At 47.5% G+C, this 23326-nt stretch overlaps 1 protein-coding gene across 2 annotated transcripts in view; it reads right to left on the bottom strand.

Moving 5' to 3' along the window:
• The window catches only part of MAP3K14 (mitogen-activated protein kinase kinase kinase 14), a 93844-nt gene that overhangs the window by 30318 nt on the left and 40200 nt on the right, over positions 1–23326 (bottom strand). For both annotated transcript variants that reach the window (XM_033919124.1, XM_033919125.1), the window contains exons 9-11: positions 19653–19757; positions 19114–19277; positions 4688–4838 (exon numbers count right to left, since the gene is read on the bottom strand). In XM_033919124.1, coding sequence (XP_033775015.1) covers positions 4688–4838; positions 19114–19277; positions 19653–19757 — 420 coding nt within the window. The remainder of the gene's footprint in view (positions 1–4687; positions 4839–19113; positions 19278–19652; positions 19758–23326) is intronic.

Below are 23326 nucleotides of genomic sequence, written 5' to 3'. Positions count from 1 at the left end.
CACAGTAGAAGTGGACTTGGACCAGATTTACCACCAGATCGACAAACTTAAGTGACAAATCTCCTGGACCAGACAGAATTCACCCGAGAGTCTTAAAAGAACTGAAAGTTGAAATCTGAGAACTACTGCAAAAACTTGCCAACCTCTCAATTATAACAGGGCAGATACCGGATGATTGGAAGATAGCGAATGTCACGCCGATATTTAAAAAAGGATCGTGAGGAGTGCCAGGAAACTACAGACCTGTGAGCCTTACATCTGTCCCTGGAAAGCGCTGATTAAAGATAGCATAGTCCGGCACTTAGACACACACGACTTGATGAGAGCCAGTCAACATGGATTCAGGAAAGAGAAATCACATTTGACGAATTTACTTCAATTTTTTGAGACAGTGAACAGACAAATTAATAGTGGATAACCGATGGATATTATATACTTGGACTTCCAGAAAGCGTTCGACAAGGTTCCACATGTAAGACTTCTCAGGAAACTACAAAGCCATGGAATAAAGGGCGATATACTAAGATGGATAGGCAAATGGTTGGAGAACAGAAAGCAGAGAGTGGGCATAAATGGGAAGTTCTCAGACTGGGAGAAAGTGACTAGCGGTGTACCCCAGGGCTCAGTACTTGGGCCCATATTATTTAATATTTTCATCAATGACCTAGAAGAGGAAACATCCAGTGAAATCATCCAGTTTGCAGATGACACAAAGCTATGCTGGGCAGATCGCAGAAGGATAGCGAGGAAGTCCAGAGCGACTTGAGTTGATTGGATAAATGGGCAGAGAAATGGCAGATGAAGTTTAATGTGGAAAAATGCAAAGTGATGCATTTAGGCAGAAAGAATAAGGAACACAAGTATAGAACGTCAGGTGCAACTCTGGGAAAGACTGAACAAGAAAGAGACCTGGGCGTACTGATAGATAGGACCCTGAAACCGTCAACGCAATGTGCGGCGGCGGCGAAAAAAGCAAATAGAATGCTAGGCATGATAAAGAAGGGAACCACAAGTAGATCAGAGAAAGTTATAATGCCGCTTTATAGAGCAATGGTCAGACTACACTTAGAATACTGCGTCCAGCATTGGTCTCCATACCTAAAGAAGGATATAAAACTGCTGGAGAGGGTGCAGAGATGAGCACCGAAGCTAGTGAAAGGTATGGAGAACCTGGATTATGAGGAATGACTTAGGAGACTGGGGCTGTTCTCCCTTGGGAAGAGCAGACTGCGACGGGATCTGATCGAGACTTTCACAATACTGAAAGGAATCGATAAAATAGAGCAGGAAAAACAGTTATTTACAATGTCCAATGTGACACGGACAAGAGGGCATGGACTAAAGCTGAGGGGGGACAAGTTCAGGACAAATATCAGAAAATTCTGTTTCACGCAGCGAGTGGTGGACACCTGGAATGTTCTCCCAGAGGAGGTAATTGCGGAATCCACCATTCTAGGATTTAAGGGTAAACTAGATGCACATCTCCTTATGAGTGGCATAGAGTGATATGGCGACTAAATCTATGCCAGGGTATACCTGGCGTGGCCTCCACATGTGTGGATCGCCGGACTTGATGGACCTAAGGTCTGATCCGGAGTTGGCAAATTCTTATGTTCGACAAGTCTTTAATTTTGTCATTCGGGCTTGCCAAAAAAAATTTGGTTTTATCCTAGTTTCAATTTTAATTTGGTCATCCATAATTCAATTTGCTTAAAAATAAATGACACATGATTCTTTGTCTCTGAGGTCAGAGTTTTAAGGGGAATAACTATAGATGTAAAATTTGACTTTTAAATTTTGTAATAAATTCCCCAATGAGGCAAGGTAAATGTTAAACAGTGTAGGGGATAGAGGAGAACCCTGCGGAACTCTGCAAGAGTTTACCCAGCTGCAGGATTGTTTATTATCACTATAGACTTGATATGATCGTTTACTCAAAAAACCCTGAAACCATTTTAACATATTACCAAAAAGTCCAATTGACTTCAAACAGTCAATCAGAATAACATGATCGACTAAATCGAAGGCACTACTTAAATCTAATTGCAGAACTAGTGCTCTTGTACCTTGACTAAATAAACTATGCAGGAAATCTAGCAATGACTGTTTCAGTACTAAACCCAGATCGAAAACCTGATTGATTGTCTTGTAGTATGCTGAATTTGTCCAAATACATTACTAAGTCCTGGTTAACCAAATCTTCCATCAGTTTTACGAATAAGGGAGTGCTCACAATAGGTCTGTAATTAGATGTCAACTTAATAGATTCCTTGGGATTTTTTACAATCGGTGTGAACAAGATCTGACCTAAATCCTCGGGAAATGTGCCAGTCTATAGTAAAGAAGAAAACCAATTATATAGCTTGGCTTTAAAGGTGACTGGAGCAATTTTCATGATATTTGGTGGGCAGCAATCTAATCTGCAATAAGAATCAGCATATTTCGTGTAAAATTTGCAGAATTTTTGCCAGGAAGGAGTAGTAAAATTATTTCAAGACATATCTACCCTAGGTTCATCTTTGTATTGCGCAACTGGGTAGTTCAAGTGGTTGGTTGTGGAGATCTTTAATTTGGATCTCAAATTGTTAATTTTGTTGTTAAAAAAATTCAGCCAGAGCATCTGCAGATGGTGTGGAGTCTAAGGTAGAACAGGAAAAGGCCCGTATGAGAAGCCAGTGAATTCTTTTCCACTGGGGCTCTAAAGCATGAAAGACCAGATAGACCCTTCTTGAGTCCGGCTTGCAGAAATGCCAGGACTACTGAAAATGGAGCCTTAAAGGGCTCCACATTGTCTAGCATAACGAAGTCAAAACATCTTCCAGGTCTTAGCACACAGGCCGTAACCACTGCTGGCTGCTTAGCTCTAAGAAGAGTAGTGATAACCACCTCCAAATACCCTTTCTGTGATAAAGCTGCATGCTCAAGAGCCATGCTGTAAACCTAAAGCATTCCAGATTTTCCATGGGCAGTGGGCCCTGTGACAACAGATCCAGATGTATCAGCAATTTGAGATATCTGTCTCTCTGCAGTCACACCAGATATACATACCAGGGCCAATGGAGCCTATCCAAGAGCCTCGAAACAATATGGTATGGCAAGCATGTGCCATGAACAAGGCCACTGCTGCTGCTTTAATTCCCAAGGCCAAGGCCTTGAATTGCCTTCTGAGGACATCTACTCTGCAGTCCTGCATATCCTTTAAAATGACATCTCCTTCACTAAGTAGGGAAGTACATTTGGTAACCTGCACTACCAACGAATCCACTTTAGGATGAACAAACTGCTGCTAAAATTCAAAAGCGATAGCATACATTGTCCTAGCCACCCGTAAGGAGCCCTCTGGGGTCTACCCATGCTTTGTGACTAGCACCGTAATGTCAGAATGTGTGTGAAAAAAATGTAGCCTGGGTCTTAGAGCTGCTCAAAACAGCACTGTGTAGCTAAGGTTTGTGGGGCTTCTAGATTTAATTCCTGTAGTGAATCTGCAATAATTTCCAGCAAGGCTGTCAGCTGGAAAAGCACAGTTACTTACTGTAACAGATGTTATCCAGGGACAGCAGGCAGATATTCTCACATGTGGGTGATGTCATCCACGGAGCCCAGATGAGGACATCCTCGCAAGCAGACTTGCTTGTAAAACTTTTAGAAAGTTTGCGACTGCCACACCGAGCATCCACAAGTGCCTTCCCACCAGACGTAGGGCGCATGTCTCCTCAGTGTCTCCTCAGTTCAGCTAGCTAAGAAGCCAACCAGGGGAAGTGGGTGGGTCGTGAGAATATCTGCCTGCTGTCCCTGGATAACACCTGTTATGGTAAGTAACTGTGCTTTATCCCAGGATAAGTAGGCAGTATATTCTCACATGTGGGTGACCTCCAAGCTAACCAGAATGGGTATGGTGAGAGTGTTGGCAATTTAGGAGAATAAATTTTGTAAAACTGCCTGGCCAAAATGGCCATCCCGTCTGGAAAAAGAATCCAGACAATAATGAGAGGTGAAAGTATGAACCGAGGACCAAGTGGAACGAACCTTAATACCCCCCTGCAAGACCTCTCACGAAAAAAAGGGGAGGGGGGAAGACAAAACGCAGCCAGCACCATAAGCACCCCGAAGCACCTCAACAGCCTGTGCTCCAGCCCCTGATCAAGTCAAAGGGGTGAGCAACCAGGGGAATAGATCCTGGGCACCACTAATCTTCAGCAGGCAGCATAGACCCTTATCAAAAGGGATCTCTGATTTCTCGAAAAAGACCACGACTAGAGTGAAAAACTGCACAACTATTGCAAAATAAACTGAGATCAGAAGACAACTTTCATGCTCGCCTGCAGAAAGGGAAACTGAACAGGGCAACAGACTCCAGGGAAGAGGAGGTTTCAAAAGCTGTTACTTAACATCTTTGTGCAGTATGTTTGCGAGAATGGATAGAGTACAGAGTACTAAGATTCAGAAAACAATTCTTATTGCATTAGAATTATGTTTATTTATTTTTGTATTTGCTATACAGCCCTTTCTGAACGAAACAGGTCAGAGTGGTGTACATATGACAATAAAAAAATAAAGCTCAGAAAAAGAACTCTATTTAGAATAAGAAAGATATTAATCAAAAGAAACACACATACAAAGTAGAAACTATAATATACAGTATAACCACATTTTCCCACTGCCGGTTGATAGTGTCAGAGACACTTACCTTTCCGTTGTGCTAGCTCAACCTTTCCTCTCAGTTCAGAAGCAGATGCCCTTCTAGATGGCTCCTTCTGAAGGCCAGCTCTTAAGACATCAGCTGTGAAGGAATTACAGGAGACTGGAATTTCCTTCCAAGGAGCCGCTTCACGGGCTATCTGTAAAAACAGAAGCAAAGTATTGCTGCTTTTTTAAAAAATAAAATCAGCAGAACTAAACAAAGATTAGGTTCTTACCTCAATAATCTTCCTTCTTGTAGATATGCACGTCTCCCTCCGTGTTCGCTGTGATAGGGGATTAACAGACCCGTGAATACAGAAAAACCGTGAATAACTTTTTCATATGTTATTTGCCGTTTTCTATTAAAAACCATCGTGAATATGGTGAAACCGCGAATAACATGGTGGGAGACCTGGCCTGTTCCTAAAGGAAAGGCAAAACGCGGCACAGAAAGTGTTGGGAATCAGCATTTTTCTCTCTAAACGCTTGGAATCAGCGATTTCTCTATTCAAACTGATGTAATTGAGGGGGAGGAGCCAGCAAGCTAAAAACCATGAATAATCAAAACCACAAATGCTGAAACCGCAAATACGGAGGGAGAAGTGTAGTCCTGAATTCTAAGCTTATGTATCTGAACCCACAAGTTGCTTGCAGAATGGTATTACTCATCTTTCAACTTCGCCTCCTTCCCAGGAGGCTTGCTCCTGCCCTCTCAGTTTGTACAAAAGCAATCAAGAACCATTGTAATGGAAGACATCACTGGAAGGAGGGCAACAGGGAAAACTTCTCAATACTATACTTTTGATCTGCTCTGAAACAAGTATAGCATTATCAAAATTATACAAAACTGCGTGCAACTGAAAACAACATTTATGGAGTTTGTAGCAACTCACACATCTAAGAAGCATGTCAGTTCCAGACCTCCCAAGTCATATCTAAACAAGAAAAGTAAAATAATATATATGCCCTTTAAAATTATGGGAAAAATATATGCAAGCACTGATTCTTTGGACAAGTTGAAAAAGTAAAACTGCAAATTAAATATTATAATAACTAAAAGGCCGTTGAGAACATTAACACATAAAGCTTGCTGCAGAAAATTTTTTTTTCAAGGGCAATAGAGTGGTGTTTCTGAGACCAAGTAGAGTTTTTGGTTACAGTGGCAGGACTGGTAATAATATCAATATTGTGTCAACCTAGCATGGGCCAAAGAGGAAACACGTACAAGAGCCCCTTCTCTAGACACGGCTGGACTATGGCCAACCCTGTACTTCTGGGCTCATATCTTTGACTGTAAATGTGATACACCTTTGTGTTTGCTACTGAGACCATGAGATCCATCAGTGGGTGCCTCTACTGCTGCACAATGGTGTTGAACACTTCTGGGGAGAGCAACAACTCACCTGGGTCAAGCATCTGCCGACTGAGAAAGTCGGCCTCAACATTCTCTACTCCTGCCAATGCATGTGGCTATAAGAGCCTACAGATGAGTTTCTGGCTAACGAAAAAGGGAGCTGAGCCTCTAGACCGGTGTATCACAAACTGTGTGCCGTGGTGAGATTCCAGGTGTGCCATGAGAGATAGGCCGTTACTAATGTCGCTACCAACATCTGTGTTAGTGCCTCTCTGCCCCTCAGCATACCGGAATTTTAGGTTTACCAGATAGAGGGATTTCCAAAACCCAGCAGTTTGTCCAGGTTTTGGAAGGCCCCCCGAGCTCAGAGCCACATCTGGAGGGCCTCTGAGCATGCATGGATTTTGACACAATGATGTCATGCACATGCATATGAGGTCATCGGTTGACGTCCACAAATGCTCTGATGCTTTCTAGATGCGGCCCCAAGTTTAGTGTGCTGGAAAAAAGGAAAAAAAAAAAAAAAAAAAACCTTCTGAAACACTGTTCTAGATGAACGGGGAAATCCTGGTGCCTCCTTATGACTTAGGCCACCATTGTAACATTGTCTGAGAATACTCAGACTGCCTTGCCTTCCAGGAGCTTCTTCAGGACCAGCAATGCCAGCCGAATGGCTCCAAGTTCCAGGCAATTTATGGACCACTTTTGCTGAGTCAGGGACCAATGACCCTGAACTGGGTGTCCATTGTAATGACCACCCCCAACTGTAAAGGCTGACATTGGTCATCAATATCTCCCAGGACGGTATATGGAGTGGCATGCCCTTTGAGAGGGAAGCTGTCAGCAGCTACCACGACAAGCTGTTCCTTGCATCCAGTGAACATGGAAGTGGTTGCTGAAGTGAATCTGAAGAGACCAGAGGGATAGGAGAGAGTCTTTAAGAGGTCTTATATGTGCCCTGGCCCAAGGAACCACTTCTATGGCTTCTGCCATCGAACCCAGTATCTTCAGATAAAACCACGCCATTGGAGCCGGACTCAATAGCAGATCCAATATCTGTTTCTGGTTTTCTGTCTACATGGCTCTAGAATAAAAACCCGGCCTATAGCCATGTCGAATCGAACTCCCAAGTACTCCAAGTGCTGGGTCGGCTCCAATTGTCTCTTCTTGAAGTTGACTCTCCATCCTAAATCCTGCAGGAGTTGATCCACTCTCGAGACTGCCAATTCACCCTCTTTCTTAGATCAGTCAATCATCCAAATATGGATGTACAAAGTCCCTCCTTGAGGGCCGCAATCCAGTTGGGTTTTCAGGATTTCCCCAATGAATATGCATTGAAAGCAGTGCATGCACATAGATCTCATGCATATTCATTGGGGAAATCCTGAAAACCCAACTGGATTGCGGCCCTCGAGGAGGGACTTGGAGATCCCTGGTGTACTTGGATCTGCTTTGCGTAGGTACGCTGCTACCACCACCCCACCTTGGTAAAAGGTGCAAGGTGCTGTGGCAAGGCCAAAAGGGGAGAGCAGAGAATTGGAAATGCTGCTCCAGTACATGGAAACACATGTACCTCTTGTGAGCCAGAAAAATGAGAATGTGGATATAGGTTAGAAATTCCCCAGGTACCACCACTGCAATGACCGAACGAAGGGTCTCCATGAGGAAGCGCAGTACAGTGGAACCTTGGTTTACGAGCATAATTCGTTCCAGAAGCATGCTCGTAAATCAAGTTACTCGTATATCAAAGCGAGTTTCCCCATAGGAATGAATGGAAACTCGCTTTGATTCGTTCCACCAAACCACCCCTCCAGAGGCTACCGGCGCTGCTCCATCAGCCCCTCCCCCCCGCACTAACCTGCATCGCAACCCTCCCCCCCCCCCCCCCGGTGAGAATCGCATCGCACCCTCGTGCTGAAAGCGGCATCTGCCCGCCCTTCCTCTCAAACACGCTCCTTACCCCTTCTGCTGGTTGTGAGAGTGAAAGCAAGCTCCCGCCTCTTGCCTGGGCCGGGCCTTGCGCATCTGCGCATGATCAAGAAGGCCTTGAGCATGCCCAGATGCTCAAGGCCTGGCCCAGGCAAAAGGTGGGATTATGTCCATCAACCAGCAGATGGCGATAGAGAGCACTGAGTTGTCCTCAGGTATATCTTGGATGCACATCCTCCTGGCCAACCAATATAGGTCTTCTCAAAACAGTTGAAATAAAGCACATAGCATGAGACATATGAAAAATATATGCAACTCCTTTCCCTCATATGTGCTACCCGAACCACTGATGGTTTAAACTTGAGAATGCAATTTCAGTCGAAAGGCATGCCCAAACTGCGCCTGAGAGGGACAAACCCCACACCAGGGTGGGGCTCTGGATTCATTTGCTGTGACTAAAGGAAAGAAAATTATCAGGTAAGGACATAATTTTACTTTCCTTGTCATCAACAGCAGATGAATCCAGAGACTATTGGGATAAGAACATAAGAATTGCCACTGCTGGGTCAGACCAGTGGTCCATCGTGCCCAGAAGTCCGCTCATGCGGCGGCCCTTAGGTCAAAGACCAGTGACCTAACTGATACTAGCCTTACCTGTGTATGTTCTGGCTCAGCAGGAAAGCACAGTTACTTACCGTAACAGGTGTTATCCAGGGACAGCAGGCAGATATTCTTGACTGATGGGTGACGGCACCGACAGAGCCCCAGTACGGACAATTTTAGAGTTATTGCACTCTAAGAACTTAGAAAGTTCTAGCTAGGCCGCACCGCGTGTGCGCGAGTGCCTTCCCACCTGACGAAGGCGCGCGGTCCCCAGTTAGTATAAGCCAGCTAAGAAGCCAACCCGGGGAGGTGGGAGGGACGCAAGAATATCTGCCTGCTGTCCCTGGATAACACCTGTTACGGTAAGTAACTGTGCTTTATCCCAGGACAAGCAGGCAGCATATTCTTGACTGATGGGTGACCTCCAAGCTAACAAAAAGAGGGGTGGAGGGAAGGTTGGCCATTAGGAAAATAAATTTTGTAAAACAGATTGGCCGAAGTGTCCATCCCGTCTGGAGAATGCATCCAGACAATAGTGAGATGTAAAAGTATGAACTGAGGACCAAGTAGCAGCCTTGCAGATTTCCTCAATGGAAGTGGAGCGGAGGAAAGCTACAGATTCTGCCATAGCTCTAACTTTGTGGCCCGTGACAGAACCTTCCAGTGTCAGGCCTGACTGAGCATAACAGAATGAAACGGAAGCAGCAAGCCAATTGGATAGAGTGTGTTTAGATACAGGATGACCCAACTTGTTAGGATCAAAGGACAAAAACAGTTGAGGAGATGATCTGTGAGGTTTAGTGCGTTCAAGATAGTAAGCCAAAGCACATTTACAGTCCAAGGTATGCAAAGCCTGTTCACCTGGATGAGAATGAGGCTTCAGAAAAAATACAGGTAGGACAATGGACTGATTAAGATGAAAGTCAGACACAACCTTAGGGAGAAACTTTGGATGTGTACGGAGAACCACCTTATCATGGTGAAAAACAGTGAAAGGTGGATCGGCCACTAATGCATGCAACTCACTGACCCTCCTGGCAGAAGTGAGAGCTATAAGGAAGACCACTTTCCAAGTAAGAAATTTGAAATGTGCTGTGGCCAAAGGTTCAAAAGGAGGCTTCATTAAAGCGGAAAGAACCACATTGAGATCCCAAACCACAGGAGGGGGCTTGAGAGGTGGCTTCACATTGAAAAGGCCCCTCATGAACCTAGAAATCAAAGGATGAGCCGAGAGGGGTTTTCCATGAATTGGCTCATGAAAGGCAGCAATGGCACTAAGATGAACTCTGATAGAAGTAGATTTGAGACCAGAGTCAGACAAGGAAAGAAGATAGTCCAACACCAGTCCCACTGCTAGAGACATGTGATTATGGTGATGTAAGAGGCACCAGAAAGAAAACCGAGACCACTTCTGTTGATAACACTGAAGCGTGGCCGGTTTCCTGGAGGCATCAATGATAGAACGGACAGGCTGAGAAAGGAGTGAGTGAGCTGAAGTCGATGGCGGTGGAACTTCCATAGCGGCACCGAAAAGAATCCGCTCTTGAATTTGGAGATTCTTCAAAGTTCTCTTTTGAAGAGAACTACAGCAGGTGCACGTTTCTGCCCTATGGTCCTGACCCAAACACTGAAGGCACCACTTGTGTGGGTCAGATAAAGAAATAGGGCGCTGACACTTTTTAAAACCCGGTGAAGGGGGCATGAAGGGAAAAACGGCCGTAGCAAAATCGAAGCCCGAGGCTTCGATGGTGCCAACAGGCCCCCCCGCTGGGGCCAACCGAAAAAAGTCGGAAAAAATAGACTTTTTTTTTTTTTTAAATTTTATCAAGAAATAAGAAAAAAAGAAAATGTGAAGAGTTTCACGAGAAAAAATACGCGAGCAGGAAGGCGAAAAAAAGAGTATCCAACAGCCGTTGGAAACATGCGTCTTCTTAGCTCCGCGGAAACTAAGAAACTGGGGACCGCGCGCCTTCGTCGGGCGGGAAGGCACTCACGCGGTGCGGCCTAGCTAGAACTTTGTAAGTTCTTAGAGGGCAATCACTGTAAAATTGTCCGTACCGGGGCTCTGTCGGTGCCGTCACCCATCAGTCAAGAATATGCTGCCTGCTTGTCCTGGGATAACTTGTCTAACTTTGTCTTGAATTCCTGGAGGGTGTTTTTCCCTATAACAGCCTCCGGAAGAGCGTTCCAGTTTTCTACCACGCTCTGGGTGAAGAAGAACTTCCTTACGTTTGTACAGAATCTATCACCATTTAACTTTAGAGAGTGCCCTCTCGTTCTCTCTATCTTGGAAAGGGTGAACAACCTGTCTTTATCTACTAAGTCTATTTCCTTCATTAACTTGAACGTTTTGATCATATCCCCTCTCAGTCTCTTCTTTTCAAGGGAGAAGAGGCCCAGTTTCTCTAATCTCTTACTGTACAGCAACTCCTCCAGCCCCTTAACCATTTTAGTCGCTCTTCTCTGGACCCTTTCGAGTAGCACTGTGTCCTTCTTCATGTACGGTGACCAGTGCTGGACACAGTATTCCAGGTGAGGGCGTACCATGGCCCAGTACAGCAGCATGATAACCTTCTCCGATCTGTTCATGATCCCCTTCTTAATCATTCCTAGCATTCGGTTCGCCCTTTTCGCCATTGCGCAGACAGCTTCATCAATTTGTCAACCAGTACTCCCAAGTCTCTTTCCTGAGGGGTCTCTCCAAGTACCGCACCGGACATCCTGTATGCGTGTATAAGGTTTTTGTTACCAATATGCATCACCTTACACTTATCCACGTTAAATCTCATTTGCCATGTCGCAGCCCATTTCTTGAGCGTGTTTATGTCCACATAGGGAGGAAAATAAACAAGCGAACGTGAAATTCTCTGTCCCCAAATCCTGCCCTGCAGCACACATCCAAGGAGATACGAAATTCCAGAAAGCAATGTTACTTACCGTAACAGTTGTTATCCAGGGACAGCAGGCAGCTATTCTCACTAGTGGGTGATGTCATCAGACAGAGCCCCGGTACGGACGTCTCACAAGCACGTGTTGCTTGTAGAAACTTAAAGTTTCTAGATGCCCGCACCGCGCATGCGCCGGTGCCTTCCTACCCGGAGATCCGGGCGTGTCTCCTCAGTTCAGGTAGCTAGCCTGAGAAGCCAACCCAGGGGAGGTGGGTGGGACGTGAGAATAGCTGCCTGCTGTCCCTGGATAACAACTGTTACGGTAAGTAACATTGCTTTATCCCAGGACAAGCAGGCAGGTATTCTCACTAGTGGGTGACCTCCAAGCTAACCTCAGTGGGATGGAGGGGGAGTTGGCGACTTAAGAGAATAAATTTTTCAATACTGTTTGGCCAAACTGTCCATCCCGTCTGGAGAGGGTATCCAGACAATAATGTGAGGTGAATGTGTGAACCGAGGGCCAGGTGGCAGCCTTGCAAATTTCCTCGATTGGTGTTGATCTGAGGAATGCTACTGAGGCTGCCATTGCTCTGACCTTATGGGCTGTAACCTTACAAGGAAGTGATAATCCAGCCTGGGCATAGCAGAAAGAGATACAAGCCGCCATCCAATTAGAGATGGTGCGTTTTGATACGGGTCTTCCCAACTTGTTAGGGTCGAAGGAGACAAAAAGTTGAGGAGTGGTTCTGTGTGGCTTGGTGCGATCCAGGTAGAAAGCCAAGGCACGTTTACAGTCTAGAGTGTGAAGGGCCGATTCTCCGTGGTGAGAATGAGGCTTAGGGAAGAATACTGGAAGTACAATGGATTGGTTGAGATGAAATTCGGAGACCACCTTAGGCAGGAATTTCGGGTGAGTGCGGAGGACCACCTTGTCATGGTGGAATACTGTGAATGGTGGGTCCGCCATCAGTGCCTGGAGTTCGCTGACTCTGCGAGCGGACGTAAGGGCTACAAGGAAAAGCACTTTCCAGGTGAGATACTTCAGAGGGGCCCTGTTGAGTGGTTCAAACGGGGGCTTCATGAGGTGGGAAAGGACTACATTGAGGTCCCAAACTACTGGGGGTGGTTTGAGAGGAGGGTTAACATGGAAGAGTCCTTTCATAAATCTGGCGACCACCGGATGGGCCGAGAGGGGTTTCCCTTGTAGAGGCTGGTGGAACGCCGCAATAGCGCTCAGGTGGACTCGTATGGATGTGGACTTGAGCCCAGATTGAGATAGGTGTAGGAGATAGTCCAGCACGGAGGATAAGGAAGCTCGTTGAGGTTCCTTTGACTTAGAAACGCACCATGAGGAGAATCTGGTCCATTTATGGGAGTAGCATTGTCGAGTGGCAGGCTTCCTGGAAGCTTCCAAGACCTCCCTCACTTCTTGTGAGAATTGGTGAGGGGTTACGTTGAGAGGAACCAAGCTGTCAGGTGGAGAGACTGCAGGTTGGGATGAAGTAGTGATCCTTGATGTTGAGTAAGTAGTGAAGGAAACACTGGAAGTGGTACTGGTTCCCTGCTGCTGAGTTGAAGTAGGAGGGAGAACCAAGGTTGTCTGGGCCACCGGGGAGCTATTAGAATCATGGTGGCCCGTTCGAGTTTCAGCTTGACCAGAGTCTTCTGGATCAGCGGGAATGGTGGGAACGCATATAGAAATCGTTTCCCCCAGTTTAGTAGAAAGGCATCTGCCTCGAGGCGATGAGGAGTGTAGATCCTGGAGCAAAACTGAGGCAGTTTGGCGTTGTGGGGAGCCGCGAAGAGGTCTATCTGAGGCGTCCCCCATTGCGTGAAGATTTGGTGAAGGGGGTTGGAATGGAGAGTCCATTCGTGCGGTTGTAGCAGACGGCTTAGTTTGTCTGCTAAGACGTTGTTCTCCCCCTGGATGTATACTGCTCTGAGTAGGGCGTTGTGGCGTACCGCCCAGTCCCAGACTCGTAGAGCTTCCTGGCAAAGGAGGGCCGAGCCCGTGCCTCCTTGCTTGTTGATATAATACATGGCGGCCTGATTGTCTGTGCGAATGAGGATTACCATGTCGTGGAGTAGATGTTGGAAAGCTTGGAGCGCATTGAAGATGGCTCTGAGTTCCAATAGATTGATTTGGTGTAGCCTTTCCGCACTGGTCCAGAATCCTTGGGTGCGGAGACCCTCCAGGTGGGCCCCCCATGCGTAATTCGACGAGTCGGTTGTGAGAACTTTCTGATGGGGGGGAGAGTGCATCAGCAAACCTCTGGATAGATTCGAAGAGGTCATCCACCAAAGTAGAGACTGCCGAAGAGCAGGTGTAACTACGATGCGTTTGGATAGTGGATCGGATGTCTGATTCCACTGTGATGCCAGGGTCCACTGGGGGATCCTGAGGTGGAGTCTGGCAAAGGGTGTCACGTGTACTGTGGAGGCCATATGGCCCAGGAGCACCATCAGTTGTCTCGCCGGTAGGGTTTGGCGAGTAGCCACCGACTGGCAGAGATGAAGAAGAGACTCCATGCGTTGCCGGGGCAGGAATGCTCGGAGTCGGGTGGTGTCCAGGACCGCTCCGATGAAGGGGAGGGACTGGGTGGGTTGTAGATGAGACTTGGAGAAGTTGATCTCGAAGCCCAAATTCTGGAGGAAGTAGGTTGTAGCCAAGGCCGCCGAAGTGACCTCTGGGGCTGACGGGGCCTTGATGAGCCAGTCGTCGAGGTATGGAAACACCTGTAGACCCCTGTCCCGGAGTGCTGCGGCCACTACCACCAGGCACTTTGTGAAGACTCTGGGGGACGAAGATAGGCCGAATGGTAGCACTCGATACTGTAGGTGCAGATTTCCCACTCGAAATCTGAGGAACTTTCGGGAGGCCGGGTGAATGGGGATGTGAGTGTAGGCCTCCTTGAGATCCAGGGAGCATAACCAGTCGTTCTGCTCGAGGAGGGGGTATAGAGAAGCCAAAGTCAACATGCGAAACTTCTCTTTGACCAGGAACTTGTTGAGGACCCGAAGGTCTAAAATGGGTCGCAGATCGCCCGTTTTCTTCGGGACGAGGAAGTACCGGGAGTAAAACCCTCGGTTCAATTGGTCCGACGGGACCGGCTCGACCGCCCGAAGCTGAAGTAAGGTTTGGACTTCCTGAAGAAGAAGGGCGGTCTGCGTCGAGCTTGAAGGATACTCTCTTGGAGGATGGTCCGGGGGGACCCGGTGGAATTGAAGAGAGTATCCCTCTCTTATGATGGAGAGGACCCATAGGTCCGTGGTTATGGCCTCCCATCGGTGGTAAAAAAGATGGAGGCGGCCCCCTATGGGAGAGGCCGAGGTTATGCTCCCGGGAGGGGCGTCAAAAGGGCTGGGGAGCCTTAGGTACAGCCGGTGGCTGAAGTTTTTGCTGAGACTTCTGGGGAGGTTGTCTCTTCGCAGGCTGTCTCGCAGCAGGCGTTTGTCTGGGCATGTAACGCCGCTGGTAAATCAGGGGTGGCCTGGAAGGTCGAGACTGTTGAGGTTTGGGTTTGGGCCGTAGGATGGATTGAAAGGATTTTTCATGATCCGACAGCTTTTTGGTAACAGTTTCGATAGACTTATCGAACAGGTCAGCTCCAGCACATGGTACGTTGGCGAGTCTGTCCTGTAGGTTGGGATCCATATCGATAGTACGGAGCCATGCCAGGCGACGCATAGCTACCGCGCTTGCGGCGGCGCGTGCCGAGAGTTCGAATGCATCGAAGGAGGATTGCATCAGCTGGAGGCGTAATTGGGAGAGGGAGGCTACCACTTCCTCGAACTCGAATCGAGCCTGGTTGTCTATGAACGGAGTGAACTTGCGGAGTACCGGCAAGAAGAACTCCAGATAGGAAGAGAAAAAGAAGTTGTAGTTTAGCACCCGTGACGCCATCATGGAGTTTTGGTAGAATTTTCTACCAAATTTGTCCATCGTTCTCCCCTCTCGGCCCGGCGGTACAGAGGCTTAGACCTGGGAGGGATGAGAGCGTTTAAGGGAGGACTCGACCAGTAGGGATTGGTGGGAGAGTTGGGGGCCCTCGAACCCTTTATGGTGCACGATGCGGTATCGAGCATCGAGTTTGCTGGGGATCGCCGGTATGGAGTACGGCGTTTCGAAGCACTGCATGAAGGTCTGGTCCAGTAATTTGTGCAGGGGGAGCCGAAGCGACTCCGTTGGAGGGTTAGGTAAATGCATGGTGTCCAGATACTCTTTGGAGTATCTGGAGCCCGTGTCAAGGGTCACATCCAGATCATCCGCCATTTGTCGGAGGAATGATGAGAAGGACAATTGTTCCGCCAGCGTCGGTCTGTGGGACGGGCTGGAGGATGATGAGGCCTCCAGGTCCGTGGACATCGGGGAGTGACAAGGAGAATCGGGCACCGGTGTCTCCTCGTACTCCGGGTCCCTCGGAGGGGACACCTCTGATGAGGAGTATCCCCTACGTTGCAGTTTTTTCTGCGGTGACACCTCCGAATGGCGTGAGGAGTGCCAGGATGAGTGTCTCGATCGGTGCCCGTCTCGGTGTCGGGACGGGGATCGGGATCGTATGTGCATCGCATGGTCTCCCGAGGCCCCCAAGTGGATAGGGCTGGAAGCGGTGGATCGTAACTGGGTTTGCGATGCGGGTTCTTGCGATGCTACCCAAGTCTGGTAAGGAGTACGGAGGAACTCTTCCTGACTATGCCCAGGGCTTCGAGTATCGATCGGAGGTCTGGTCCCATGTTGGCGCGGAGGCGTGATGGGTTCTAATGGCGGCATATCGGTAAGCGAGGCTTGCCGCATGGGCATCGCCGCCCTCCCCCGTTCGTCCTCGTCGGTTGTTGAGGTCGAACGGTGTGGGGGAGGGGGCGGACCGCCCCTTTGGATCGGTACCGGGAGGTCACCCTGTATGGCAGCGATGAGCCCGGGTCCGATGGTCTGCATGAGCTCAACGAATTGAGCTTCCAGCACGGACCGTAGCGAAGCCGATAAGGAGGGATCCGCACCGAAAGGGGGTCCTCCTGCACGGGCATCGCGCTCCTTCGAGGCCGAGTGCTTCTGCTTACTAGCTTTCGGCACTTTGATGACCATTGGTGGCACTGTGGAAGGAAGAGGTACCTGAACCGAGGAGACCGGGGCAGGCACCGACGTCGAGCTCGTGGATGGTGTCGGGGCGAGCGATGCCGGTTTCACCACGCTCGATGCAGGAGGGGTCGATGCCGGTTTTGTCCGAACCGGGGAGGTATCGGATGAAGTGGAGGCTGAGGGATCCTTAGCTGCGTCCATCTTGAACATCGATTCCCACAATAGGCAACGCCGCTTGAATGAGCGTGCCTTAAGGGTAGAGCAAGGCCTGCACGATTTCGGAATGTGGTCAGGGCCCAAACACTGCAAACAGCGCCAGTGAGGGTCCGTGAGTGAAATCGCGCGTTGGCACTTGCTGCACTTTTTAAACCCGGTGATTGGCCGGGACATAGGCCGGAAAATCTCCGCCGCGAGGTCGAAGCCAGTGGGCCTGAGCCACGTGGCCGGCCCGTTCGACCCGCCGGAGGAAATAATCTTCTTTTTTTTTTTTTTTTTTTTACGAAAATAAAAGAACTGTTAACTGTAATTAAAAGAAAGCGAAAACGCGGACAAGGAAGGCAAATTTAACTGAATTCAGCTAGCGCATGATGAAGTTGAACTTCTCAGCTCCGCGGAAAAGAAAGAACTGAGGAGACACGCCCGGATCTCCGGGTAGGAAGGCACCGGCGCATGCGCGGTGCGGGCATCTAGAAACTTTAAGTTTCTACAAGCAACACGTGCTTGTGAGACGTCCGTACCGGGGCTCTGTCTGATGACATCACCCACTAGTGAGAATACCTGCCTGCTTGTCCTGGGATAAAGTATGTATCCCACGATCATACAGAGGCTAAACCGCATAGCACGTGTGAGCAGGAGCAATCCTCGCTTGAGATCACCATGCTGCGGAATTCACAGCTACAGTGCCCCTCCACGAATATTATGTGCAAAGCAGCATCCTATCGTGACTCCCCATCTAACTGAAGCCCTCTCAAAGCACAAAGTCCACAGAAGGCAAACTGCTGACCAAAGTCAAGAATGCCAGAGGAGAAGCAAGGCATCCCCTTGTAGCCAGACACTATTCTATACCTGGGCCACGAAGTGTCAAGTGGCTTTCCCAGAGTCCCAAGGAGATACAGTGGCAACCTGAGGCACTCAGGTAGCTGATCCAACCTCTAGTCCACTCCTCCACATGTATGAACCAAGAAGGAGTGGAAAGAATAAACTCTAAGCAAGAGAGAAAGAGCTGTAAAATAACCCACAACTAGCCTAACCACAGTTCCGGCCATGACTAAACAAGGTACACTAGGCTGTAAGCGAAATTGAGCCCCGGCCAAGGCTAACACACTGCCTGTGTGGCGGCAACTGGGGCCGGCCGGTCAGTGGCGGCAAAGGCAGCACTGCCGGAGGCAGCGTCCCTCCTCCAAGAGGAAAAAGACTGACCGCGGTGGCGGCAGCAACTGCAGAGACCCCTCCCTTGAGCCACGGTGGGAGAGAAGGGCCTTGGCCAACCACCCTCAGGGCCTCCTACCGCCCGCTGCTTCCCAACCTAGGTACAACCATGACATCACACTCACCCATACTGTCACGGCCAACCCAGACCGGTGCAGGGAGCAGGAAGCAGCATCATGAACCCCCTCTCGTATCACTAACAGCAGCACTCCACTCCAAAACACAACCCCCACCCCCACCCAAAGACATGGATGAAGGGTACGTAGTAACCAACTGCACTCATGAAAGACGGGGAGGGTGAAAAATCAACTTCCAAACATGACCATGCGCAACTAAGGCCGAAACAGCGTCAGCTTCCCTACATGGGAAAGGAGTAAAAAAACTCCTCCTACCGGCGACCTCTGTAGCTGCACTTCCATAGAACAAGTGAGCTTATGGGATTCAGGTATCCAGGTTCTTCGGGGGGAGGAGGGGGGGAAGGAACCTGGGAGAGCCCAAGCATTGCCCCCCAAAGTTGGCACCGTACAGCCAACTTCCCGCAGCTTATCTGTGGCCTGAGCCACGGGAATATCTCTCATCTGAGGCCTAAGCCACGGGAATATTTCTCTTTTCTGATACAGGAAACTGAAGCCAGAAGCTGCAGCCAAGCCTGGTTCGAAATCCACTGCAGAATCCAGGAGCTGTGAGGAACCTATACATCAGCCTGCTGGTGATAAGAGTATACTGGTTGGCCAGGAGGCTGTGCATCCAAGATATACCTGAGGACAACTCGGTTCTTTATCTCCACCTGCTAGTTGATGGACACAATCCCATTAGTCTCCGGATTCATCTGCTGTTGATGACAAGGAACTAGATTTAAAATTAACTGTCAAAAGAGAGAAATACTACCTTATGTTTTGAAGATTGTAGCTAGTACTGCTGCTTTAAGATTTTGAGACCCAAGAATACACATAAAGGCTTAATTAGGTTCCTTAATCATAAACATTTTTCCCTTTAAGTCCAGTGCCACTCAGAAGCAAAAGCTAGCAGTACTCAGGGGATCTTAAGTCCCTGTTAGAGCTACCTGATTCATCATCAACCATGACTGATCAAGCATATAACCCCTTCTCTTCACTTTGTAGCCTGCACTACCTTGTTCTAAGACCAAAGCTCACCTTAAAACAGAGGGGCCCAGAAGAATAGCGGGTCCAGGGGTGACACCCATTCAGCATGTGCAGCATCATACAACAGATGCTCCAGATGTCCATCTTGGAGCTCCAGTGCTTTCCCATCATGATTTCTGGAGCCATGTGTGTCTGTGTGCCTGGCAAGTAATCATCTGAGAAGAAAAGCCTCAATGTAAAAACTCAAATATAAAAGAGCACAACCAAATAAAACCAACCAATATGACTATATGATGCTTAAGCAAAGGGAGATAGTGTGGTGCAGTGGTTAAAGCTACAGCCTCAGCACCCTGAGGTTGTGGGTTCAAACCCATTCTGCTCCTTATGACCCTTGGTAAGTCATTTTATCCCCCCATTGCCCCATGTACAGTACATTAGATAGATTGTGAGCCCATCGGGACAGACAGGGAAAAATGCTTGAGTACATGAATGAAAATTCATGCAAACCGCTCTGAACTCCCTTGGAAGAACAGTATAGAAAATGAAATTAATAAACAGGAACAAAATTTCAGGTAGCAAGTATATGTTACCTGGCATGTGTGACTTTCCCAAGTCTTCTGGAATTAAGTGTGCAGCATGGCCAAAATCACAGAGGAAGGCTTGGCTTCGATCCTTGGACAGAAGCACGTTATCAGCTGTGAGTGAAACAGAAGTCACATTTATTTCTCTTGGCCATAAAAGGCATCCACCACTTCTGTGGCTCCTCTTGCTATTCCACTTCATTTTTTCCCCTGTTGTGTCTGATTTAAAAGATAATAGCACAGACAAGTCTCTCATAGTAGTCCTGCAAATATCTGCTCTCTTCAAATTAACATTTTCAAAACCAGGGGAAAAAATGCACCAATCCTGAAAATAAGAGAAGTGTGAGCAGAGGTGTGTTGTGTGGACTGTTGAAGAATGAGTGGAGGATACAGAATAAGGGAGAAAAATGAAGTTACAATTCTTTAATGCATTTTTTTGGATGTGAGCAAATGTGTAGTGGTTAGGTGATGTTATGTACTTACCCTGGTAAGCTCTCTTCAAGTAGATAGGCGAGACATTCTAAACCAGTGGTCTCAAACTCATGGCCTGGAGGCCACATGCGGCCCACCAGGTACTACTTTGAGGCCCTCGGTATGTTTATCATAATCACAAAAGTAAAATAAAACAGTTTCTTGATCATGTCTCTTTAGCTATAAATTACAATATTATTATTAAGACTTGGAAAGATTTATAAACTATAAAGAGTTTTACCTCATGCAAAATTGTCATTTCTTTAATAAGATATTAACTTTTTTTTTTTTTTTTTCTGAGGCCCTCCAAGTACCTATAAATCCAAAATGTGGCCCTGCAAAGGGTTTGAGTTTGAGACCACTATTCTAGGCAGTAGGGTTATTTCCCCATAGCCTTGTGCTGCTGCAGAAGGAATCAACTCAGGATTTTTCACTCTGCCTCTGTTGTACTTCACTGAGCTCTCAAGCTCCACCTTCAGTTAGTACCCAAGCACGGAGAGCCATCCAAAACACGTTTATTAGAGGCACCTGTAGCAACAGGCTTAAAAATTGTTCTGTTCAAGAAATAACTAAACAGTACTGTTAACCGTAAACACAGGCTTCAAAAGAGCTCAGGAACTACTCTCCAATAAATTGAAACATATATACAAATTCTTCCCAGCCCCCAAGGGCTGACATGTATCCAAGAATCAGCTTGGAGAAGCATAAACAGGCTGAACAGTGTAACAGGCACAGGAAGGACAGGGCGGGGAGTCTAGAATGTCTCACCTATCTACTGTCTTGCCACCACATTCACTCTGAAGAGCTGGGCAAACGTGTGAAGAAAAGACCATGTTGTCACTCTGCAAATCTCCTCAGGAGAGACAGATCTAGCTTCGGCCCACAAAGAAGCCACACTCCTAGTAGAATGTTCCTTGATGGAAATGGGGGACTGTTTTCCAGCAAGAATGTAAGCTGACGCAATGACCCTACGTATCTATCTGGTAATTATGGGCTTAGAAGCGAGAGCGCCCCACTTAACTGAGTCAGGACAAACAAATGGTCAGAGACGAAACTCATTAGTGACCTCCAGATAACGCAAAAGAACCCTGCGCACATCCAGTTTCTTCAACAGGCGGTCCCGTGTCTTGGAATCAGTTGGTTGAAAGGCAGGCAAACACACTTCCTGATTAACATGGAAAACCGAAACTACTTTTGGCAGGAAGGAAGGAACCGTCCGAAGGGAAACCCCCGCCTCCAAATTATGGAGGAAAGGGTCTCTGCAAGACAAAGCCTGCAGTTCTGACACACAATGCGCCAAAGTAATGGTGACCAGAAAAACGGTCTTGAGTGTCAAGTCCAAGAGGGAAGCATCTTGAAGGGGCTCAAAAGAAGCCTGGTAAGGCTAGACAACACCAAACTAAGTTCCCAGGAAGGGAAAGGATGCTTAACCGGCAGTCTGATACGAAGAGCCTCCGTCAAGAATCTAACGACATAAGAATAAGATGGCAAGAACAAAAGTGGGGTGTAAAGTCACCCTTAGATGACAGAAGTACCAGCTATGCCGAGCCCCGAAAGCAACATCTGCCCCGCTGGGTTAGCTGAGCATTTGGTCACCTGCTTCAACAGGGGAGAAGCCAAGTTGGATACTGTAGCCCCCCCTCCCAGCTATGCCACACGTCATGTGGCGCAAGGATGGTATAAAAGCACTAAATTTGCGCAATCCTGGAAAGAATCCACATGAGGAGAGACTAAGGACTCAATCCCAGCAAATTTCCAGGCAAAATTTGCAGTTTTAAAGAAGTAGGGAACTTTAGTATATTTTAGTCATATATGAAATTTGGGAGGGGGGTGGGGGTTAAATCTTTCTTGGTGTATGATGTTGAAGATTTGTTGTTGTATGTATTATAATTGTTTGATACTTAATGTGCACTTGATGTAAGTTATAAAATGAATAAAGAATTAAAAAAAAAAAAATTGCTAAAAATCCAAGATGACTGCCATCAAAAAAATTCACACCAAAATTGCAGTATTTTTCACACTTCTCAAACTGTAAAAATGCCAATTTTAGGATTTTTCGGGAAAGGGAACACAGGGGAACATCCAGAAACACTCAAAACTCCACTTTCCAACCTCCCCCGATGTCTATCATAGGCTGTCAGCCTGTGTACTCACTGTAACCTGACAGGATCTGGTGCTGCTACCTGCTTTCACCCTCTCACAGTAGCTGGATGAAAAAATTCACTGCCACAACATTGGGAATGCTTCTGCAAAGCTGATCTTCAGGCTGCCAGTCAGACACCTATGTCTGACTACACCTCCATCCTTGTGGACCAATGGATGCGCGTCGAACCTCCTAAAGGCGTCCAACAGCCTGCACTCAACCCCTGATGAACAGTAGGTGAGAACACCTCAGGGACAGCCCTGAGCTCCAAAAAAAACTATGCAGGCTGGCTAACAGGTACCCAGTGGGATCGGCCTTGTCAGCTATAGACCGAAGTCTGTGAATTCTTAAGCAGGCAAATTTGCTTCAAATTTGCTTCAAATTTGCTCCAAGCACTAAATTACCTGAAAAGGGGAAGAAATTACATAGAGTTATAAATAATAAAATGGGGAGAGCAGAATAAACACTCCAGCAGGCACATATGCAGAAGGAAAGAACTGAAGGTGGAGCTAGAGAGCCCAGTGAAGTACAACAGAGGCAGAGTGAAAAATCCTGAGTGGATTCCTTCTGCAGGAGCTCGTGGCTATGGGGAAATAATCCTACTGTCTAGAACAGACATGGGCAAACTACAGCCTGCAGGGCCATATCCGGCCCGTTTAGTTTTTAATCCAGACCACGGCGTCAGAAGTAGCCATAGTTTGCTTATGTCTGCGCAGCTGAGACAGCAGAATCGTCCATCCCTCTGCTCTCTTACTGCGCTGGTGCCTGGCATCTCCGCAGCAGCAACTTTAGCCAGCCTCAGGACCAATTAGAAGAGAGTACTCAGCGACCAATAGCTAACCGCGTCCAGTGCGCTCCTCAGGAAGTGTATATTCCTCTGCTGCCCATGCTAGAGTCATACTTAGGATCCAGACAAAAAAAGTCAGTATGATGAGTCAACACAAGGGCTTCCCATTTTACTGAGAAGTGGATAAAAGAAAGGCTGAAAACTCCAAACACTGATATTTTTTAAACCTAAGTCCCAATAAATATTGCAGTTCTTGTCTTGGAAGTCTGTACAGATTGGCAA

Source organism: Geotrypetes seraphini, chromosome 13, assembly GCF_902459505.1.
Source record: "Geotrypetes seraphini chromosome 13, aGeoSer1.1, whole genome shotgun sequence".
NCBI lineage: Eukaryota > Metazoa > Chordata > Amphibia > Gymnophiona > Dermophiidae > Geotrypetes > Geotrypetes seraphini.
The sequence above is the reverse complement of the archived record's forward strand: the minus strand, read 5'-3'. Positions and strand labels throughout refer to the sequence as shown.